General features: G+C 44.7%; 1 protein-coding gene across 1 annotated transcript in view; it reads right to left on the bottom strand.

The window, feature by feature from the left end:
• Positions 1-8,709: 8,709 nt before the first annotated feature.
• The window catches only part of LOC140186103 (somatomedin-B and thrombospondin type-1 domain-containing protein), a 142,728-nt gene continuing 134,142 nt past the window's right edge, over positions 8,710-17,295 (bottom strand). Inside the window, exon 5 of the mRNA XM_072239977.1 lies at positions 8,710-10,337. Within this exon, the coding sequence (XP_072096078.1) occupies positions 10,232-10,337 (106 nt within the window). The 3' untranslated portion in view covers positions 8,710-10,231. The remainder of the gene's footprint in view (positions 10,338-17,295) is intronic.

Below are 17,295 nucleotides of genomic sequence, written 5' to 3'. Positions count from 1 at the left end.
GATCGATGGGGGGCATTCTTCATGAAGCATGCTGCCCGTGAGGTTGACTACATGGTCAGAGAGGAGAGCACACAGATGGTGGCAGAATTGAACCCAGATTGCTGGAACAGTAATGGCATGACACTAACCGCTATGGTGCCACGTCAGTCTTTGTAAAAGACAGGTTACTGATGGTAACAGGATGGTTTTCTTTCAGATCCTGAGGAATATACATGAATGCACTGAGACCACTAGCATTCAACTATCATTGTTCCAGAGCTCCCGTGGTTATAATAATAAGCTGCAAGATGGAGCTCGTGAACCATGGTGACGTGTTGCAGGCTGCTTACAAAACTTCTAAACAACCCTTCAGAATTACTCTCACTTTAATCTGCAGCCTGTAATTTCCCTTTAAGCAATGTACTTTTGAATCATCTTCATGAACTAGCAATTTTATGATCTCCTAAAGCAATCAGTTGGCTTTTCTCTTAGGCATGCACACGCACACACAAAGGTACACATACACACACTCACTCACACACATACAGACTGACACACACATTCACACATGCACTCACACACACACTCACACAGACCCACACTGAAACACACACTCACTGACACACACAGCACACATACACTCACACAGGTACACACAGCACACATACACTCACACAGACACAACACACACGTACACTCACACGGATGCACACACATTCATTCACACAACACATATATGCACACACACACTCACACACTCACACAGACACACTCACACGGACACACACTGAAGCACACGCTCACACACACGCTCACACAGCAGACACACACACTCTCACACACACACACACACACACACTCACACAGACACAACACACACATGTACACTCACACAGCCACACACATACACTCATGGACACACATTCATTCACACAACACATACATGCACACACACACACAGACACACACACTCACACACACACACACACACACACACACACACACACACACACACACACACACACACACACTCACACTCAGAGTGACAGCTCTGACCTGGGCCCTGGGAATAAGCGATTTGATCATAAGGACTTTGGTGCACAAATGTCAGAGTCTTGTCCCCAGTGACAGAGCAATGCAACTTGGCACGAGGAGACAGACAATAGCAACAGGGATTTAGACATGAAAGCAGTTCGAAGTGTCAAAGGGTGAGAAAGATTAGTAAATGGTGACACCCTTTCAGACCACTGACATTCTCGACTGCTGCTTTGTTTTAATTTCCAAACCTTTGGCCATTCTACAGCGATGACTTGTCCAAAGCAGTGCCAAGTATCTCAAAGTGGGCAGCTACAAGCATTATTAACAGACTTTTCACAAATGCTGTGCCAGCTTTGAGAGATGTTGTTGGAAAACCAATTTCAGCATTCTATTTGTTGTAACATCTGTGGGAGATGACATTAAAGTGGGACTCCCAGCAGCCAAGAATTTGCTCTTTTATCAGCAGTGAGTGTAGGCAGCATCCAGCTCCCTATTATTCAGATCCAAGCACCTTCACCAAAGGATTTGAGTCAAAGCTTGTGCCAACTTCCATTGTCAAGGGAAAGGCCACTCGAACAGCTTAAGGAGCTGGGTGATTGTATGGGAGATTCACTTTCTTGCAGGCATTAAAGAAACTTATGAAAACTACACATGAACAAAGTGCAAGAGAGGCAAATTGTGCCAATAAAATAAACAAAAATAATAATTCTGAATACGAATTGGCAAACTATTTCTAATTGGCTATATGGTGGGGGTGGGGACGTGTTACTGCACAGGGTCGAAATGAGCTGCAGCGAGTTGTAAACTCAGTCAGCTCCATCATGGGTACTATCCTCTGTAGTATCCAGGACATCTTCACGGAGCGATGCCTCAAAAAGGTGGTGTCCATCATTAAGGGTGCCCGTCACCCAGGACATATTCTCTTCTCATTGTTACAATCAGGGAGGAAGGTACCGAAGCCTGAAGTCTGAACCGTTCCTTAAGGTTGTTAAAGCTGGGGATGGTAATGGGGACAAGCTCCCATTACCTACTAAATGTTCTCAATGCTGTGTGCCTCAAACAGCCTCTGACAACCGTCCAGCTCCTGGCCTTCACATGTGGCTTAGCTGCTAAGCCTGGTAGAACATTTTCTATTGACAGCAGAAGGGGCAAAGGTGGGTTACTGGAACCTTAAAACTAGTCGCTTCAGGCAGATGGAACTTGTCAGCTGTGGTTGGCAGCTCATCTAGGAGAAGGAAGACTCTGATCTCAAACCTCTGCTGCCTTATGGCTGTACCCACTCATGGGGAAGGCTTTGGGAATCCCTATATTGAGTTCAACAATGACTGGCAACTCCAGCGATGCTTGCTACATGGGCAACAGCTTGTTCTCAATATTGTACTGCCTAGGCTTGTGTATCATGAACAAAGTGGATGAGCTTAGAGCATGGATTAGTACTTGGAGCTATTATGTTGGGCCATTACAGAGACTTGGATGACTCAGGCAGAAATGGCTACTTAGAGTGTTTCAGAAAGGACAAGGAGGGAGGCAAAAGAGGTGTGAGTATGAGAGGAAGCTGGAGCATCTGGAAGAAACCCACGAGGTCATGGGGAGAACATACAAACTCCTTACAGACAGTGGCAGACATCGAACACTGATCGCGAATCGCTGGCATTGTAATAGTTTTACACTAGCCACTACTCCTGGTTGCTCATTTTTTAAATTGCTATTTTGTTTGGGGAAGGCTGGCTCCATGGCCAACTGTCAACAAATGACACAGTGCTAAACTCAACTGAATTGAACTAGACTGAACATTCCCACCTAAACTGAACTGAACTGAACATTCCCAGGCTTTACAAGGATCCTGTGATTTGATGTTTAATATTCTGTGTGTTTGCTCTTTTTTTTTAGGGTTAAGTGTTTGATTTTTTTCTTTGAACGGGCTCCATGGGGTTTCTTTGTTTTGTGGCTGCCTGTGGGTAGACGAATCTCAGGGTTGTGCACTGCATACACACTTTGATGACCAAGTGTTCTCTGAATCTTTGAATTTTTATGCATCACCACCCGCAGAGGGAAATGCTTGTTAGTATCTGCCCTACCCATGCCCCTCATAATTGTGTGGACTACTACCAGTTCTCTCCCTCAGCCTCTTCGGTTCCAAGGGAAGCAACCCCAGCCTGTACACCATTTCCTCTTCACTCAATCCCAGGCAATACTTCAGAATATTTCTGCATCCTCTCCAATGCACTCACCCTTTTGACATTGAGTGCTGTGCTCAGTGAAGTATGGCTAATCTTACCCTAAAAGGGGCGCTTTGCAGATCTGACATTTCTAACATTTATTATTTGGTGTTCCTTGTTTTGTGGATGTCCGTGAAGAGTACGAATTTCAGGTTGTATACTGTATACATTCTCTGATATTAAATAGAACCATTTGAACTGTCATCCAAAACCAAACATTAGCTTCTATACAAAATGGCTCAGTAGTCAAGAATTTTTCCCTAACCCTACTGCCTCCCCCATTATCCATGCTGCCTGGACAAGAGGACATGTCTTAAGATGAAAGGTTGAGTGAGCGAGGACTTATCTCTTTGGAGCGAAAGAGGATGAGAGACAACTTGATAGAGGTGTATAAAATGATAAGAGGCATAGATGGAGTGGACAGCCAGAATCTTTGTCCCAGCGCAGAAATGCCTAATATAAAATGGGTGGCACTGGAATTTACATTACCTGTGACCCGTAGTGGTTAGCACAACGCTTTACAGTACCAGTGACCCAGGTTCAATTCCCATCACACGGTAGTGTAGTGGTCAGCACAACGCTTTACAGTACCAGTGACCCGGGTTCAATTCCTGCCGCTGTCAGTAAGGAGTTTGTTTGTTCTCCCTGTGACCACGTGGTTTCCCTCCCACAGTCCGAAGGTTTACCAGTTGGCAGGCTGATTGGACATTGTAAATTGTCCCGTGATTAGGCTCGGGTTAAATTGAGAGATTGATGGACGGCGTGGCGTGATGAACCGCAATGGTCTGTCCTGTGCTGTAAACAATCAAATAAATAAATAATGTTACGATGACTGGAAGAAAGTGTAAGGGGGGATATCAGAGGTTGTTTTTTATTTATAAGGAAAGCAGTGCTTGCGAGATTAGAGTTGTCTGAGAATAGCTTGAAAGGTCAGCACTACATCATGGGCTGAAGGGCCTGAACTGTTTAATATTGAGTGTTGCACTCAGTGGAAGTTTGGATAACCGAACGCAAAGTTTCAGAAATAAGTGTTGGCTCCTGTGCGGAATGGTCTGCCGGGTAGGAATGCTCCCCGTCCCCCATGGCTTTCAGGGGGAGGGTAGGTGGGGTCTAGAGGCATCAATACACAACCAGGAAATGGCTGATCCTCTCCTTTCTGAAGCTGAACTCCAGGCCAGGAAAGGTTAAGTCAGGTTCATTAGTCACGCCTGACACAAATCTTTCTCCAGTGCTGTGGGTAACAGTAGGTAGAGCGGTAATGCTGACTCAACCATACTGGTGAGAAGGAAAGGCTTTGTGCTCCAGAGAACACAGCAATTTTTACAGTCTGCTCCAATTCCTGAGTTCATGTTGCAAGTACCAGTTTTTCAACTGCTCTTCTTTATTAGAAAAAGTATAAAATAGACTTGCAGTTCTGATATTAAAGATTGAAGATTTACCTTATTTGTCACACGTACATCGAAACATCAAAATACGGACTGAAATGCATGGCTTGCATTAATGGCCAACGTCCTGTGGGGATGCGCTGGGGCAGTTCACAGATGTCGCCATGCTTCCAGCACCAACAAAGCACACCACAACTCACTACAGTAACCCATACGTCTTCGGACTGTGGGAGTAAAGCAGAGCATCCGGAGGAAACCCACGCAGTCACAGAGAGAGCGTACAGGCAGTGGCAGGAATTGAAACCTGATCTTACAGCTGGCATTACCATGCCATGCCACGGAGCCTTTGCCAAACCGTAGGGCATTCCAGTGAACTATTTCCAAAATGCAGTTGCTCCTGCACATTGATTCTCTTCAGAGTGCAGCCCAGTGCAGCCACTTTGGCCCACAATGTTGTGTCAGCCCTTTAAACTGCTCCGGGTACAACCCAACCCCTCCGTCCCATAGACAGCTCATCATCAGGCTTAATTTTGCACGTTGGTTCTTTGTCAGTCTTTGCTTATATAGGTTTTTTTTATAAATTCTATTGGATTTCTTTACTTTTCCTGTAAATATTCAGCTGGGCTGCCTAAGACTTTTGCACAGTACTGTATTAGTCAACATGGAGTGGACAGCGAGTTTGTAAATCTGGCTGGAGCAAACGATGTTGGGAATGGTGAGGGTGGAGCACCGTGGGAGGGAAGTGGGACAGGTGGCAGAGAAGGAGTGTCGGGGCGGGGGATGGTGCGGGTGCTGACACACCCAGCCCTGAGACACCAGGCAAGGCCATTTGATTCCAAACAATTGATTTATTGATCATTACCAAATGTCTCTCTGGTGCTCCCTCCCTCCCCTTTTCCCAACCATGATTCCCCTCTTCAGGTTTATCATCACTCATATATGTCATGAAATCTGTTTTCTTTGTGGCAGCAGTAGAGTGTAATACATAAAATTACTACAGTACTGTGCAAATGACTTAGGCGCCCTAGCGTAATATATGTGCCTCAGACTTTTACACAGTACTGTATGTACTTTGATAAAAAATTATCTTGAACTTTGAACTTGATAATAAACCTACATCTGATTCTGAATTGTTGTAAAATGGAGAGAATAAATCCTGAGGAATAGTAGTGGAGGAATGGGATTATTCTGTGTGCCAAAATAGACTCAATAACCAAATGGTCTCGTTTTTCATCCTCTTTGATGCAAACATCTAATCAGACAAACGTGGCTGCAACTCGATGCACAAAAGCATGCAGAGATGGTAAAGAGGTTCAATTGTTGTTCAAACCAAACACCAGAATGGGGAAGAATGGTGATCTAAGTGACTTTGACTGCGGAATGATTGTTGGTGCCAGATCGGATGGTTTGAGTATCTCTGAAACAGGTGATCTCCTGGGATTTTCATGCACAATAGTCTCTAGATTTTACAGAGAATGGTGCATAAAATATCCAGTCAGCGACAATTCTGTGGGCAGAAATGCCTTGTTAATGAGAGAGGTCAGAGGAGAATGGTCAGACTGGTTCAAGCTGACAGGAAGGCAATAGTAACTCAAATAACCATGCTGGGTCTGAGGCTGAGGTTGAGGCTGGGGCTGAACATAGAACATAGAATAGTACAGCACAGTACAGGCCCTTCAGCCAACAATGTTATGCCGACCCTCAAACCCTGCCTCCCATATAAGCCCCCACCTTAAATTCCTCCATATACCTGTCTAGTGATCTCTTAAACTTCACTAGTGTATCTGCCTCCACCACTGACTCAGGCAGTGCATTCCACACACCAACCACTCTCTGAGTGAAAAACCTTCCTCTAATATCCCCCTTGAACTTCCCACCCTTTACCTTAAAGCCATGTCCTCTTGTATTGAGCAGTGGTGCCCTGGGGAAGAGGCACTGGCTATTCACTCTATCTATTCCTCTTATTATCTTGTACACCCCTATCATGTCTCCTCTCATCCTCCTTCTCTCCAGAGAGTAAAGCCCTAGCTCCCTTAATCTCTGATCATAATCCATACTCTCTAAACCAGGCAGCATCCTGGTAAATCTCCTCTGTACCCTTTCCAATGCTTCCACATCCTTCCTATAGTGAGGTGACCAGAACTGGACACAGTACTCCAAGTGTGGCCTAACCAGAGTTTTATAGAGCTGCATCATTACATCGTGACTCTTAAACTCTATCCCTCGACTTATGAAAGCTAACACCCCATAAGCTTTCTTAACTACCCTATCCACCTGTGAGGCAACTTTCAGGGATCTGTGGACATGTACCCCAAGATCCCTCTGCTCCTCCACATTACCAAGTACCCTGCCATTTACTTTGTACTCTGCCTTGGAGTTTGTCCTTCCAAAGTGTATCACCTCACACTTCTCCGTGTTGAACTCCATCTGCTACTTCTCAGCCCACTTCTGCATCCTATCAATGTCTCTCTGCAATCTTTGACAATCCTCTACACTATCTACAACACCACCAACCTTTGTGTCATCTGCAAACTTGCCAACCCACCTTTCTACTCCCACATCCAGGTCGTTAATAAAAATCATGAAAAGTAGAGGTCCCAAAACAGATCCTTGTGGGACACCACTAGTCACAATCCTCCAATCTGAATGTACTCCCTCCACCACAACCCTCTGCCTTCTGCAGGCAAGCTAATTCTGAATCCACCTGACCAAACTTCCCTGGATCCCATGCCTTCTGACTTTCTGAATAAGCCTACTGTGTGGAACCTTGTCAAATGCCTTACTAAAATCCATATAGATCACATCCACTGCACTACCCTCATCTATATGCCTGGTCACCTCCTCAAAGAACTCTATCAGGCTTGTTAAAGACGATCTGCCCTTCACAAAGCCATGCTGACTGTCCCTGATCAGACCATGATTCTCTAAATGCCCAGAGATCCTATCTCTAAGAATCTTTTCCAACAGCTTTCCCACCACAGACGTAAGGCTCACTGGTCTATAATTACCCGGACTATTCCTCCTACCTTTTTTGAACAAGGGGACAATATTCGCCTCCCTCCAATCCTCCAGTACCATTCCCATGGACAACGAGAACATAAAGATCCTAGCCAGAGGCTCAGCAATCTCTTCCCTCACCTTGTGGAGCAGCCTGGGGAATATTCCGTAAGGCCCTGGGGACTTATCCGTCCTAATGTATTTTAACAACTCCAACACCTCCTCTCCTTTAATATCAACATGCTCCAGAACATCAACCTCACTCATATTGTCCTGACTATCATCAAGTTCCCTCTCATTGGTGAATACCGAAGAGAAGTATTCATGGAGGACCTCGCTCACTTGCACAGCTCCGGGCACATCTCCCCACCTTTATCTCCAATTGGTCCTACCTTCACTCCTGTCATCCTTTTTTTCTTCACATAATTGAAGAATGCCTTGGGGTTTTCCTTTACCCTACTCGCCAAGGCCTTCTCATGCCCCCTTCTTGCTCTTCTCAGCCCTTTCTTAAGCCCCTTTCTTGCTACCCTATATTCCTCAATAGACCCATCTGATCCTTGCTTCCTAAACCTCATGTATGCTGCCTTCTTTCACCTGACTAGATTTTCCACCTCACTTGTCACCCATGAGGGTAAGGGTGAGGCTGGGGCTGGGGCTGGGGCTGAGGCTGAGGCTGGGGCTGAGGCTGGGGCTGGGGCTGAAGCTGAGGCTCGGGCTGAGGCTGGGCTGAAGCTGAAGCTGGGGCTGGGGCTGGGGCTGCTCCAGGCTCCATGTCTGAGGGCTACTTGCTTACTTATATTGTTTGCACAATTTGTTTTTCTCTCTCTCTGCACAGTGGGTGTTTGTCAGTCTTTTTTATTTTCTTTTGGGTTTCTTGTTTCGTGGCTGCCTGTAAAGAGAGGAATCTCCAGGCTGTATAAATGTTCTTTTTTTTTTATCTTTGTCACAGCAGTGGTGTGCAGAAGAGCATGTCTGAATGCACAACACGTTGAGTGAAGTGGGTCGGCCACAGCAGCAGAAGACCACTTACTAGTCACAGGAGGTAGTAATGCTGAGTGTAAATCCCTGGAATGCCATAACATCTAGCAACCAGCACCTATGTGGCCCTTCCCATGCCTGGAGATTTCCGGGTATTCCACATTCACCCATGGCTATCAATGATGGCAGCTGTTGGCCTCTCGTTTAAAGGGCCTCCCCTCAAATCCTCCGAGCTCATTTTCCCAAAGCAGGAGCACAGAACTGAAAACCACGTGCTGTGTGTGGCCATTACGTATGTGCCATTACAAAGAAGGCACAGCAGTGCCTCTACTTCCTTGGAAATTTGCAAAGATTCAGCATGTCATCACAAAACTTCTGTAGATGTGTGGCAGAGAGTATATTGACTGGCTGCATCAGAGCCTGGTATGAAAACACCGATGCAATTGAATGGAAAAGCTCACAAAAAGTAGTGGATACAGTCCAGTCCTTCGTGCATAAAGCCGCCAAAAATGAGCACATCTACGTGAAATGCTGTCACAGGAAAGCATCACCAGGAACCCCCAGCACCCAGGACGTGCTCCCTTCCCACTGCTGCCATCAGGAAGAAGGTACAGGAGCCTCTGGACTCGCAATTTCAGGAACTGGTATTACCCCTCAACTATCAGGCTCTGGAACTAGAGGGGATAACTTCACTCAACTTCTCTTGCCTCATTATTGAACTGTTCCCACAACCTATGGAGTCAATTTCAAGGACTCTTCATCTCATGCTCTCAATATTTATTGTTTATTAATTAGTTTATTTTTTGGTTTTATGTATTTCCTGTGAATGCCTGCAAGACAATGAATCTCAGGGTTGTATATGGTGACATATGTGTACTTTGATAATAAATTTACTCTGAACTTTGAACCATGATTAACCCAGCCTCTATAGAAATCATAACTGATTTATTTCAAAGTAACGTTAAATAATAATCCTTCATTCTGGACAACCCCACTTTCCCTATTCCCAGTTACATAGCACATGGCCAGGCAATTAAAAAACATTGAAAACAATTAAAAGGAAAATGCTATATTTTTCAGTGTGCTTTTATTTTACTAAATGCAAGTGTGACTGTGGAGATAGCTCCCAGCAGAACTTCAGAGGTAAAAAAGTTTAAAAGTTCATTAGCAGTTCTCTTTGATATAGAATTTCACCATTCTGTTGTGAGGATATAAGTCTTTCAATGTGCTTATGCGGAACGGAAGGATAATGTGATTTTAAAAAAAGCATGCAGCAAGCTTATATGGCTACCTTTCATACTTCTCTCTCTCTCTTTGTCTCTCTCTATCTCATGCTCCTCATCTCTCCCTATCTCTCTGTCCCTCTCTCCCCCATCTCCCTCTCTCTCACCTTCTCTCCCTCTTTCCCTGTCTCTCTCTCTCTCACATTCTCTCTGGCTCCCTCTCTCACTCTCTCCACTTGTCTCTCTTTCTCCATCTTTCTCTCTTCCCCCTCTCTCTCTCTCTCTCTCTCTCTCTCTCTCTCTCTCTCTCTCGTTGCTATGTGACGTCTCTAGGAGTGGTGATAAAACTCTGCAGCCCCCCCCCCACCCATTTCCTGTGGAACTTGGGGAACTGCTCGCTTCACATAGCACATTAGATGAAGATCAGTGACTGCGGGGGGCACTGGCAGTTCGCCCGCAGTGATTCGCGCACCCACGATCCGTGACATCCCGGGTGGGAAGCGACTATCCAGAAGGTCCTGGAAGGAGAGAACAGAAAGCTCTGTCAGTGAAGCAACTTTAAAGTCCTAACAACTTGAGATTTAAATACTTACAAATGCTGGAAACTTGGCCCTTCCAAGTTATGATACAGCTAGTCATAGATTACGTCACAGAAACAGGCCTCTCAGACCATCTAGGCCATGGTCTTCTGCCTAGTCCCATCAACCTGCATCCAGACCATAGCTGTCCAAATCCCTTCCATCCCTATACCCATCCAAACTTCTCTGAAACGTTGAAATCGAGCTCACACGCACCACTTGTGCTGGAAGCTCATTCCACACTCTCTCCACCCTCTGAGTGAAGAAATTGCCCTTCAGATTCCCCTTAAGCATTTCACCTCGTACCCTAAAAACTTTTGACCTCCGGTTCCTGCCTGCCATCAAGGGCATATGTATACAGAAAGGGCCGGTAACATGATGAAGGATCCCACCCACCTGCTCATGGACTGTTTGTCCCACTCCCATCGGGGAGGAGGCTATGTAGCATCCACTCCAGGACCACCAGACTGAGAGATAGTTACATTCCCCAAGCAGTAAGGCTGATCAACATCTCCACCCGCAAAACCACCCCTCCACACCCCCAACCACCACTACTTTATCACTTCCTGTCAGAGTCATCTTATGTACAGACATTCCTGTGCCTAATGTCACTTTATGGACATATAATCTATCTATGTGTATTAGCTATCTTATGTTTGTTGTTTTGTTTTTTATCTCATTGTGTTTTTGTTTGTGCTGCATCCGATCCGGAGTAACAACTATTTCGCTCCCCTTTACACTTGGAGAGCAGTTTAAATGGTTCGGCATGAACCAGATGGACCGAAGGTCCTGTTTCTGTGCTGGACTTTTCTATGACTCTATGACTTGTGAACTGGGAATGACATTAAACAATCTTGAATATTGAATCCAGAGGGGTAAAAACCTGTGTGCATTGACACTATCAACACCCTTCATAATATTCCACACCTCCGTACGATTTCCCCACATTCCTTGACGGAACGAGCAGTGAGAGCAAGCAGTGCATGCAAGCTCGATTTCAGCATTTAAGAGAAGTGCTTGACTTACCAACAAAATGGTTTCTTACCCCATCTCAGTCACATTATTGGCAGAATTTCAGGTGGTGATGAGAGGGCATACAGGAGTGAGATATACCACCTAGCTGAGTGGTGTTACAGCTACAGCCTTGCACTCAATGTCAGTAAGACCAAAGAACTGATTGTGGACTTCAGGAAGGGTAAGATGGAGGAACACACACCAGTCTTCAGAGAGGGACCAGAAGTGGAAAGAGTAAGCAATTTTAAGTCTCTGAGGATCCCCATCACCGAGGGCCTGCCCTCTTCTCATTGCTACCATGAGGAAGGAGGTACAGAGGCCTGAAGACACACACTCAACGATTCAGGAACAGCTTCTTCCCCTCTGCCATCTGATTTCTGAATGAGCATTGAATGCATGAACATTTTTGTACTACGTATTTAATTTACTTATATATGTATACATAGTGCAATTCAGAGTTTCTTGGCTCTATTATTCTGTATTGCATTGTACTGCTGCTGCAAAGACAACAAATTTCATGACATATGCTGGTGATATTAAACCAGATTCTGATTCTGAACCTGCATATAAATTAACCCAGAAAAATGGCACATACTATTGATAAAACAACTGTATTTTTGGAGTGATGATGTTTAAAAAAAATCACTTTGAAAAATAAATTCAAATTTGCAAAACCTGATTGGGATCTGAGCTCCATTTCCCTGGATTGTTAGCCTTGGCTTCTGACCTAACCATCTTGTAATGATGATCAGTGCAGCAATATTCTCAAGGCATTTACAGAGACACTGATGTTCAGCGGTGTCGTTCCCATGTAAATGGAGACTTAATCTTGTGCTAGGGTCACCTGACCTTGGCACTGAGATCTCTGCTTTGGAGAGATACTTCCTTCGCTGTTTCCTCTCATCTTGCGGATGGTTTGAGTGAGATATCGCAGATCGCGCTCCTGCAGAGTTCCGTTCAGTTCATCCCATGTTGAACCCCTCTCGCTGCCAAATGACACCTGTCTGTCTGTTACAGAGACTGCATTTGATCACTTACACAGCTTGCTGCAGCTTCCCACCCCACTGAGAAAAGCCGGCTAGCGATACCTCATGTATCACAGAGTCACACAGCATGGAATCAGACCCTTCGCCCATCGAGCCCGTTCTGACCATCAACAAGTCATTCATACTCTATTCACAATTACCCTTTTTAAATTCTCCCCATGTTTTCTATACGTCACCTTCAATTGCCAATGAACCCATTGAGTCATAAGATATAGGAGCAGGATACAGCCATTCAATCCACTGATACACAATATAGGAGCAGGGTACAGCCATTCAATCCACTGATACACAATACAGGAGCAGGGTACAGCCATTCAATCCATTGATATGGAATACAGGAGCAAGGTACAGCCATTCAATCCATTGATATGGAATACAGGAGCAGGGTACAGTCATTCAATCCACTGATACACAATATAGGAGCAGGGTACAGCCATTTGATCCATTGATATGGAATACAGGAGCAGGATACAGTCATTCGATCCACATATACACAATACAGGAGCAGGATACAGTCATTCGATCCATTGATACACAATACAGGAGCAGAATACAGTCATTCGATCCATTGATACACAATACAGGAGCAGGATACAGTCATTCGATCCATTGATACACAATACAGGAGCAGGATACAGTCATTCGATCCATTGATAGACAATACAGGAGTAGGATACAGCCATTCGATCCATTGATTCTCCTCACCATTCTACCTGGGCTGATTTTTTTTTCTCAAACCATTGAGTACATCTACACTCAGGGGTGGGTGCTTAGCCCACTGCTCTACTCTCTCTACACCAGTGACTGTGTGGCTAGGCACAGTCCGAATGCCATCTGTAAATTTGCTGATGATACAACCATTGTGGGCAGAATCTCAAATGGTGACAAGAAGGTGAGCAAGATATACCAGCTAGTGGAGTGGTGACCCGCAGCAAGCTAGCACTCAACGTCAGTAGACTAAAGAGATGATTGTGGACTTGAGAAAGGGTAAGACGAGGGAACACACACCAGTCCTCATCGAGGGATCAGAAGTGGAGAGAGTGAGCATCCTCAAGTTCCTGATGTCAAGATCTCTGAGGAACTAACCTGGACCCAACATATCGATGCAGCTATAAAGAAGGCACGACAGCGGCTATATTTCATCAGGAGTTTGAGGAGATTTGGTTTCCCACCTAAAACACTCACAAATTTCTACAGATGTACTGTGGAGAGCATTCTAACTGGCTGTATCACTGTCTGGTATGGGGGTGGGGGTGTATGGCACAGGATAGAAATAAGCTGCAGAGAGTTGTAAACTCAGTCAGCTCCATCATGGGTACTAACTTCCATAGTATCCACGGCATCTTCAAGGAGTGATGCCTCAAAAAGGCAGCATCAATTATTAAGGACCTCCAGCTCTTAGGGCATGCCCTTTTCTCACTGTTACCATCAGGTAGGAGGTACTCAACGATTCAGGAACAGCTTCTTCCCCACTGCAATCCGGTTCCTAAATGGACATTGAACTCCTGGACACTACCTCACTTTTTTAATGTATAGTATTTATGTTTCTTGCATGATTTTTAATCTCTTCAAAGTACGTATACTGTTATTTATTTATTTATTATTATTATTTTATTTTGTTTTTTTTCTTCTATATTATGCATTGCATTGAACTGCTGCTGCTAAGTTAACAAATCTGCTGCTGCTAAGTTAACAAATTTCATGTCACATGCCGGAATAAACCTGATTCCGATTCTGATTCAACGATTCAGGAACAGCTTCTTCCCCTCTGCCATCAGATTTCTGAATGGACATTGAACCCATGAACACCACCTCAATACTTTTTTATTTCTATTTTTGCACCACTTATTTAATTCAACTATTTTATAGATATACTCATTGTAATTCATTTTTCCCCATTTATTATGTATTGCATTGTACTGCTGCCACAAAGACAACAAATTTCACAACAAACAACAGGAATTCTGCAGATGCTGGAAATTCAAGCAACACACATAAAAGTTGCTGGTGAACGCAGCAGGCCAGGCAGCATCTCTAAGAAGAGGTGAAGTCGACGTTTCAGGCCGAGACCCTTCGTCAGGACAAATTTCACAACATATGCTGGTGATATTAAACCTGATTCTGATTCTGATGAAACACTGTCGTAGGAAAGCAGCATCCATCATCAGAGATCCCCACCACCCAGGACATGCTCTCTTCTCACTGCTGACATCAGGTAGAAGGTACAAGAGCCTTAGGACTCTCACCACCAGGTTCAGGAACAGTTACTACCCATCAACCATCAGGCTCTTGAACAAAAGGGGATAACAACACTAACTTGCCCATCCATTGAGATGTTCCCACAATCAATGATCTCACTTTATTTATTTTATTTTATTTTATTACTATTTAATGGTGCAACTGTAATGAAAACCAATTTCCCCTGGGATCCATAAAGTATGACTATGACTATGACAATGACTATGACTATTGAAGGACTCTATCTCATTATCTCATGTTCTCATGCTTTATTTCTATTTATTTATATTTGCAGTTTGTCTCCTGCACTCTGGTTGATCTTTCACTGATCCTGTTATTGTTATATTCTATAGATTTGTTGAGTATACCCACACGAAGGTAAATCTCAGGGTTGTATATGGTGACATACAGTATATGTACTTTGATAATAAATTTTACTTTGAACTTTTCCTGACTTTATTTTTTTTGAGGTTCAGTGTGGAATAGGCCCTTCCAGCCCTTCAAGCCACACCACCCAGCAACCCCCGATTTCCCATAACCCTTAACCCCCTTCCCAATCAAGAACCTAGAAATCTCAAACCCCTTACAGCCAAGATGGTGGCCATCAAGGCAATTTATTGCAGATGATCAGGTTTGCGTTGATAGGAAATATAGGCTTTTTTGTGAAAACTGACCCTCTGCAGTTCCTCCAAGGGGGAAGGAAGGGAGGCAGACACTGGCAAGCTTAGAACATGTTCCATACCATACAAAACAAAGACTTGACTGAGACTGCGGGGACCTGATGATTGAGAATTGGCATCAGGACAAGGAACAAGACATCCAGGGAGATCGTGAGAGAAAGCAAACGGGGGAGAGATGGGTCAATCCAAAATAGTTTGTGTCAAGGCTTCTGCTCCCAGTCTGTCTGGGCTAACGCAAGAAATGAAAATGAAGCCACAATTTAACTAAAAATTAACTGAGATTTGTGAGATAGAATTAGAGAGAGGTTGGCTGTGGTAATCGAGTGCCAATAATGAACTTTAACTATTTAACTGTTTGAAAGTGAAATAAGAACTATGAGGAACGGATAGGGCAAATGCAAGCAGGCCTTTTCCATTGAATTTGGGTGAAACTAGAACTAGAGGTCATAGGTTAAGGGTGACAGGTGAAATATCTAAGGGGACCATAAGAGGAACTTCTTCACTCAGAGGGTGGTGAGTGTGTGGAACGAGCTTGGAGTGAAAGTGGTAGATGCAGGTTCGATTTCAATAATCTAATCTAATAATCTAATCTATTTAAGAGAAGTTTGGATAGGTGCCTGGATGTGAGGGGAATGGAGGGTTATGGCCTGGGTGCAGGTCGATGGAACTAGGCAGATTAATAGTCTGGCACATACTAGATGGGCTGAAGGACCTGGTTCTGTGCTATAGTGCTCTTTGATTCTATGACTCCGTAAGAAAGGACGGACCTTTTTTTATTCCACTGAGGTCTGTTCCTAAAATCCCCTCAGAGTCGAAGATGGCTGGTTTCATTGAACCATAAACTCGTACAGCACAGAAATTTGGCCCTTTTGGCTCAGCTTGTCCATGCTGACTGTGCTACCTACCCACACTAATCCTATTTGTCTGCCTTACGTCTGATTTCCTTCCTAACTGTCTCTACACACCTTTTAAACAAATAGCTGCATCTGCCTACACCACCTCCATCCAGATATTCACAACAGAATGCCAGAAGAGACTCCAGCCCCCGCTCTTCCCTGAGAAGGAGATCGACGTAGGAGTTCCTACTGCTGAACAGCTGATCCAGCGCTACAAGCGCACCTGGAGACCAGCCAGGGCTTCTCTGCTGTGCGCCCAGAAACAGCATTTCCGGCAGGCTGATCGGCTCCATCGACAGGTAAGGCCATTCAAACCAGGAGAGGAGGTCCAGTTGGCATCAAGGGATAGGATCTTCCCCTGAGAGTCAAGAGCCGCAAATTGGCACCGCGCTACGTATGACTGTAGTGGAAAAGGCTGTCTACAAGGTGTCATATAGATTGCATCTACCAGCATCACTGAAGGTCTACCCAGTATTCCATGTTTCCCAGCTCAAGCCGGTTACTACCTCTCCCCCGGCCCCCGTCACACCACTTCACCTTCCTCCTCGCTTGGTAGATTGTTCCCAGGATCCAGGAGAAGGACACTTGGACAAGTTGTTCATCCAGGACTTCCAGTGGACACAGATTTGTGGCGCCTCAGGGGTTGTGCCTAGGGAAGATGGCCCTGTCACGACCACAAGTTTAGCAGCACAGCAGATATGGCAATTATGCTCGTGAACATGCAGGTGTCAGCTAATTATTATTTCATTGTGATGGTATTTAACTCCATTCTTTTCGTTGTAGTGCTTGTCGAGACTTGAGCAAAGCACAGCAACATTTTGCTGCCTGCTTGCATTCGGCCTTGCCTGAGAAATTGGACTGTCGAGTCAACTGACTCTGAAGACTAGCGGTATTCGTTTTATATTTAGTTGTTCTTTTCAGCCGCAGTGTAGGCTTCATTTTCCATTTGAGAGTTTTAGTTAGCAGCCCCGTTTGGCCTAGCGTGTATTGTTTTCTTTTCTCTTTAACATTGTTCGCATTAAAG

Source organism: Mobula birostris, chromosome 22 (genome assembly GCF_030028105.1).
Source record: "Mobula birostris isolate sMobBir1 chromosome 22, sMobBir1.hap1, whole genome shotgun sequence".
Classification (NCBI taxonomy): domain Eukaryota; kingdom Metazoa; phylum Chordata; class Chondrichthyes; order Myliobatiformes; family Myliobatidae; genus Mobula; species Mobula birostris.
Note: the sequence above shows the minus strand (reverse complement) of the source record. Positions and strands in the feature narration are given on the sequence as shown.